The 6,025-nt window shown below is 37.5% G+C and overlaps 1 protein-coding gene across 1 annotated transcript in view; it reads right to left on the bottom strand.

Annotated features, from left to right (window-relative positions):
* LOC107753190 (CUGBP Elav-like family member 4) overlaps positions 1-6,025 on the bottom strand; it is a 38,271-nt gene that overhangs the window by 14,473 nt on the left and 17,773 nt on the right. Inside the window, exons 9-11 of the mRNA XM_016569314.1 lie at positions 4,044-4,169; positions 2,811-2,873; positions 567-647 (exon numbers count right to left, since the gene is read on the bottom strand). Of these exons, the coding sequence (XP_016424800.1) occupies positions 567-647; positions 2,811-2,873; positions 4,044-4,169 (270 nt within the window). The remainder of the gene's footprint in view (positions 1-566; positions 648-2,810; positions 2,874-4,043; positions 4,170-6,025) is intronic.

Raw genomic sequence — 6,025 nt, 5'->3', positions numbered from 1 at the left:
CATTATAATCCGTATTTATGTCCCCACTGGATGCAACAAATGCCTCGTTTGTAATGGGTTTGAATGTTTTTGAATCATGCTCCGGCTGGGACACGGCATCAACAGTATGTGAGGGGCGTAACATTTCCGTCTCACGCTTGAGGTATTCGGCCAATCACAACGCATTGGATAGCTGGCCAATCAGAGCACACCTCGCTTTTCAGACCGATTAGTTTTGTAAAAATCGACGCGTTTCAAAAAGGCGGGGCATAGAGGAGAAACAATAATGTACAGTATGTGGAAAATAATGTGTTTTTTGAACCTTAAACCACATAAACACATTTCATTACACCAAATACATAAAATAATGTTCTTTTTAGCAGCATCATATGACCCCTTTAAAACAATTCTGGTTTCCATCTTTCCAGGCTACAAACTGTAAGATATTAATTTCAATAAAGGCGTTTATATGGGATCGTGAGCATGGATGAAGGTCTGGTTTGATTGTCATGATTTCTCCTGAGCTTTGCGTCCGTCTCTCAGAGCAATTATCACCTGTTCTGCGGAGGGGGCGGAGCCTCACTCACCTTCCCGCTGTTGCTGGGGGATGATGGCTGGTTGCTGGGGAAACGCTTGGTTGATTGGCGCGTAAGCGGCAGGATAGGCTGCTGTAACCCGGAGCGAGCGAGAGAGAGAGAGAGAGAGAGAAAGAATCACGGTCATATTCCTGATTTAACAGATCAACTCGCAGCTTTCTTCCAGCGCTGACGCTGAATACATGAATAAAGCTCATCATCATCATCATCACACTCCTCTGAGCTTCACAAACTCCACAAACTTTCAAAGGTGTTTTTTAGGGAGTCTACCTCTTTATTAAAGAGGGTTACATTCAAATATTACACTTGCTGTATGCAGCAGGGGTATTATCATAAAAAACCTTAAAAAACTAAAAAACTAAAACTTTTGTTAATTGAAACAAAGCTAAAGTACACTAAACGAACATTAGAAATAACTAACTAAAATAAGTTTAAGTTTATTTAAATGGAAATTAATAAAACTAAAACTCAACTAGAACTAAAACTGAAATAAAAATAAATTAAACTCAAATAGTAATCTAAAAAAAACTAATAAAATTACAAAAAAAAACATAAATTACTAAAACTAAATTAAAATGAAAACTAAAAAAAATTATTCAAAATATTAACAAAATTATAATAGTACATAAATAATACTAAAATAACAGGTATGCAGTATTATACTAAAATTTAAATTTAAATTAAAACTATATAAAAAAACTTTAATAGTACATAAGTAATACTAAAATAACTAATAAATAATAAAAAAATTAATAAAACAAAAAATTAAAATGAAAACTAGGAATAAAAATCAATTAAAAATATTAATAAAAACTGTAATAGTACATAAGTAGTACTAAAATAACTAATACATAATTCACAGTGCATTAACTTTTAATAATGCATTAGTAAATGTTGGAATTAACATTAACTAAGATTAATAAATGCTGTAGAAGTGTTGTTCATTGTTAGTTCATGTTAACTAAAGTAGTTAACTAATGTTAACTAATAAACCTTATTGCAAAGTGTTACCAAAATAACAATACTATACAGTGTTGAATTACAATTATAATGAAAACTACATAAAAAAATAATTTTAAATATTAGTAAAAGCTGTAATAGTACATAAATAATACTAAAATAATACTAGTGTGCGGTGCTAAAATTTAAATGAAAACGCTATTAAAAAAAACAAAAGGCTCATTTAAAATATTAATAAAAACTGTAATAGTATATAAATAATACTAAAATAACACTGGTAAGCAGTGTTAAACAAAGTAAACACAAATTTTAATTCAAAAGCTAATTCAAAACACACACATAAAAAACTATAATAATCTATAAATAACACTAAAATATCACTGGTATTATTCCGCATGTTTACTGTGCACAGTGCACAAATTGCATGCTACATTCTCCAGTATGTGCAGAACACAATAAAGCATACTGCACACTGCATACTGCATCCCACAATGCAATGCACTCAACCTGATCTTCAATTTCCAGTGTGACGGAAGAAACAGAAGTGAAATCAGACGTGAATTTAAACATCGCTTTCTTGACTCGTTATTTCAACAGACGGCCAGAAGACATTTTTTACACTAAACTGAACATACATTGCTAAATAACCACATTTGTGACCCTGGACCACAAGACCAGTCATAAGGGTCAATTTCACGAAATTGAGATTTATACATCATCTGAAAGCTGAATAAATAAGCTTTCCATTGATGTATGGTTTGTTAGGATAGGACAATACTTGGCTGAGATACAACTATTTGAAAATCTGGAATCTGAGGGTGCAAAAAAATCTAAATATTAAGAAAATCATCTTTAAAGTTGTTCAAATTAAGTTCTTAGCAATGCATATTACTAATCAAAAATTAAGTTTTGATATATTTACGGTAGGAAATTTACAAAATATCTTCATGGAACATGATCTTTACTTAATATCCTAATGATTTTTAGCATAAAAGAAAAATCTATAATTTTGACCCATACAATGTATTGTTGGCTATTGCTACAAATATACCCCAGCGACTTAACACTGCTTTTGTGCTCCAGGGTCACATTTATTTCTATGAAACTGGACTCCAGCAGCTGAATTAAATGAGGTCACATGACAGCAGACTGTTGATCATCGCATAATGCATATGTTTCAGCAGTCATATGAGGGAAATGCTGATCCAGAAAATACATGCAGACATAGATTGTCAGATTGTGAATTCACAACAAAAAACTTCAGGAGAGACTCACCTGCATAGTGCTGCACGCCGGCATACGCCTGCTGGAGAGGATCGGCCATCGTCGGGCTCTGCGCTGCACACACACACACACACACACAGAGACACACACAGAGACACACACACACACACGGACACGGACACACACACGGACACAGACACAGACACAGACACAGACACACACACACACACACACACACACAGAGACACACACAGAGACACACACACACACACGGACACGGACACACACACGGACACAGACACAGACACAGACACAGACACACACACACACACACACACACACAGAGACACACACAGAGACACACACACACACACGGACACGGACACACACACGGACACAGACACAGACACAGACACAGACACACACACACACACACACACACACAGAGACACACACAGAGACACACACACACACACGGACACGGACACACACACGGACACAGACACAGACACAGACACAGACACACACACACACACACACACACACAGAGACACACACAGAGACACACACACACACACGGACACGGACACACACACGGACACAGACACAGACACAGACACAGACACACACACACACACACACACACACAGAGACACACACAGAGACACACACACACACACGGACACGGACACACACACGGACACAGACACAGACACAGACACAGACACACACACACACACACACACACACACACTGTTTATGACTTCTGTCAATATCAGTCTGATTTTATTTCAGCACTTTCCTTCATTTGCCACTGTCATTTCTATACGCCTGTTGTTTTTACAGATTCAGATCAAATGTGACACACTCCTCTGTGCTTCAGCCCTACATATTATTTTTGTATCAGGATCAATTAATGCATTCGGAAAAACACAAAAAATGCAAGTCATGTAGCTCAAACTAGAATGGCACTAGCAATGCCCAAGGTCATGGCTTTGATTCCTAGTGAATGCATATTATGTATAACTTATATATTTTTAATGCAATGTAAGTCGCTTTAGATAAAAACATTGTCCATGCAAATGCAATTCATACAGACAATGGCTTGAAAACACCTCTGCTGTGAACATGTTTTCAATTAAAATGATGTGTTGAGACAGCTCTGGAAGGTTGGTTTTCGGTGCTAGTCTTGGTTGTTTTACGCTGATCAAGTACTGTTTGAGTTGCTCCAAATCCAAAGATGTTGTGCATCCAAAGCAGGGTAAAGTGAAGTAAGCGTGTTACCTGGGTACGGATGGATGCCATTGGTGTAGATGGGTTCGGAGGCGAGCTGTCCGTTGCTTTGGGGAGGGAGAGCGCTGAAGCCGTTCACCCCGATGGGAGCTGCAATGCCTGGTGGCGTGCTGGTGCCTGGTGGAAACAAATACAGCACTAAAAACTCCATTCATTTTCTCTATGGTGAACTTGAATTTTAACGATAACTTAAAAACTTTTAAACACAAACCTACTGTGAGCTACAAGGCTGTTAATTGCTGATATATGCTTTTGTTTAGTTTTTTAAGAATCACGTGTTAACAGAGGGATTCCTGGTGAAAAACTACATTACCCATGATGCTCTAGTGAAAATTCCACCAATTAGAGAGTGGCGCTGAGTAAATGGAGCACAACAGTCGGGTTCCAGAAGTAAAAACGCCATTCATTTTCTCCATATGGAACTCAATTTTTAATGATAACGTACAAACCGTTAAAGACAGACCTGCTGTGAGCTCCGAGGTTATTCATCGACGTCTGTGCTTTTGTTAAAGCCACCTGTTTGCATTAATGCAACTTATTTTTAAAATAATCGTGTGTTCACAGTCTTGTATCTTTGTCTTTTTGTCAAATCAACGTTTGTAATTAGTTTTATTTTGTTCTTCTTCACTTTGATAAATAAGTGTAAAAATAATGATTTATTTGGCAATTTTCTTAAATAGCTTATCATATTATCATATTATATTTTTCCATTGTTTTTAAAATTGATTGTTTTCTCTTGCAATGCCTCATGGGACTGCAGTTCTTTCCCTCATTAAAGCCATTAAGTCCACAATCTTGACTTTGTGACTTTGTTTTTCAATTGCTTTGTTGCTTCAAATCAAAGTTTGTAATGCTGTGATTCTCCTTGAATCTGGCTGGTCTGGTTCAAGGCTTCTAATGCTTTAATGAAGACTTTGTAAAAACCTTTTTGGAAAAATGAATGGAAAAAATACTTCAGGAAATAACACCGCTGATATGAAGTGAGCAGGCACTTATTCCCTCCATTATAGCTATATAAATGGAGAAGCGTTTGATTGGCTCCTAGTTTACTGTACTGAAGACGGTTTGTCCGCAGGAGTCGCAGTGTTAATAAGCGTTTTCTCATGTCTCCGGTCACAGACGTGTCTCTTCGCTGCTCCTCTGACACTGATCGCTCAACTTCCCTCAGCTTTCCTCCAAGGGCATTTCAGTCGTGCCAGATTAAAGCTGACGGGTAACAAGAGTGTGTGTCCACATCACGGATTATCAAAGCGGGAAACTGACAGACGAGAGCGAGAGGAAGAACTTTAATTAATTCCTCTTGACCCTTCCTCTGAGGTGTCAGCGGGCTTTTGTAGCTGGACGCTTAAAGTCGTGCAGAAGCACATGTGTGTGTGTGTGTGTGTGTGTGTGTATGTGTGTGTGTGTGTGTGTGTGTGTGAGACGGGGGTCAGGGATTATCCGTCACAAATCTTCACTCCTGTATTCTTGAGTCAAGGACTCTCTGGTCGACGGCGTCAGATTGGCCGTGTTCCCGGGTTCGTCCTCAAACTGAGACGGATCATTTCCCATCACACCTCGTGTCTTACTGAGCCACTGTGGTTCACAGAAAACACACTCGCTCTGTTTCAGAACCTAGTGAGCATCACTGTCTACAGTCTACATAGACAGCATCCTACTAGCAACCAAAGGTTTACTGGGTTTGATACCATTTTTCAATGTTTGTGTCTTTTCTGTTCACCAAGGCTGCATTTATTTGATCAAAAATACAGTAAAAATTGTGAAATATTATTAATAATTAAAATAGCTGTTTGCTATGTGAATATCTGTTAAAATGTAATTTATTTCTGTGATCAAATCTGTATTTTCAGCATCATTACTCCAGTCTTCAGTGTCACATGATCTTCAGAAATCATTCTAATATGCTGATTTGCTGCTCAAGAAACATTTCTGATTATTATCAATGTTGAAAACAGTTGTGCTGCCCAATATTT

The sequence above is a fragment of the Sinocyclocheilus rhinocerous genome, unplaced genomic scaffold, assembly GCF_001515625.1.
Source record: "Sinocyclocheilus rhinocerous isolate Xijiao unplaced genomic scaffold, SAMN03320098_v1.1 scaffold1703, whole genome shotgun sequence".
Lineage (NCBI taxonomy): Eukaryota > Metazoa > Chordata > Actinopteri > Cypriniformes > Cyprinidae > Sinocyclocheilus > Sinocyclocheilus rhinocerous.
Note: the sequence above shows the minus strand (reverse complement) of the source record. Positions and strands in the feature narration are given on the sequence as shown.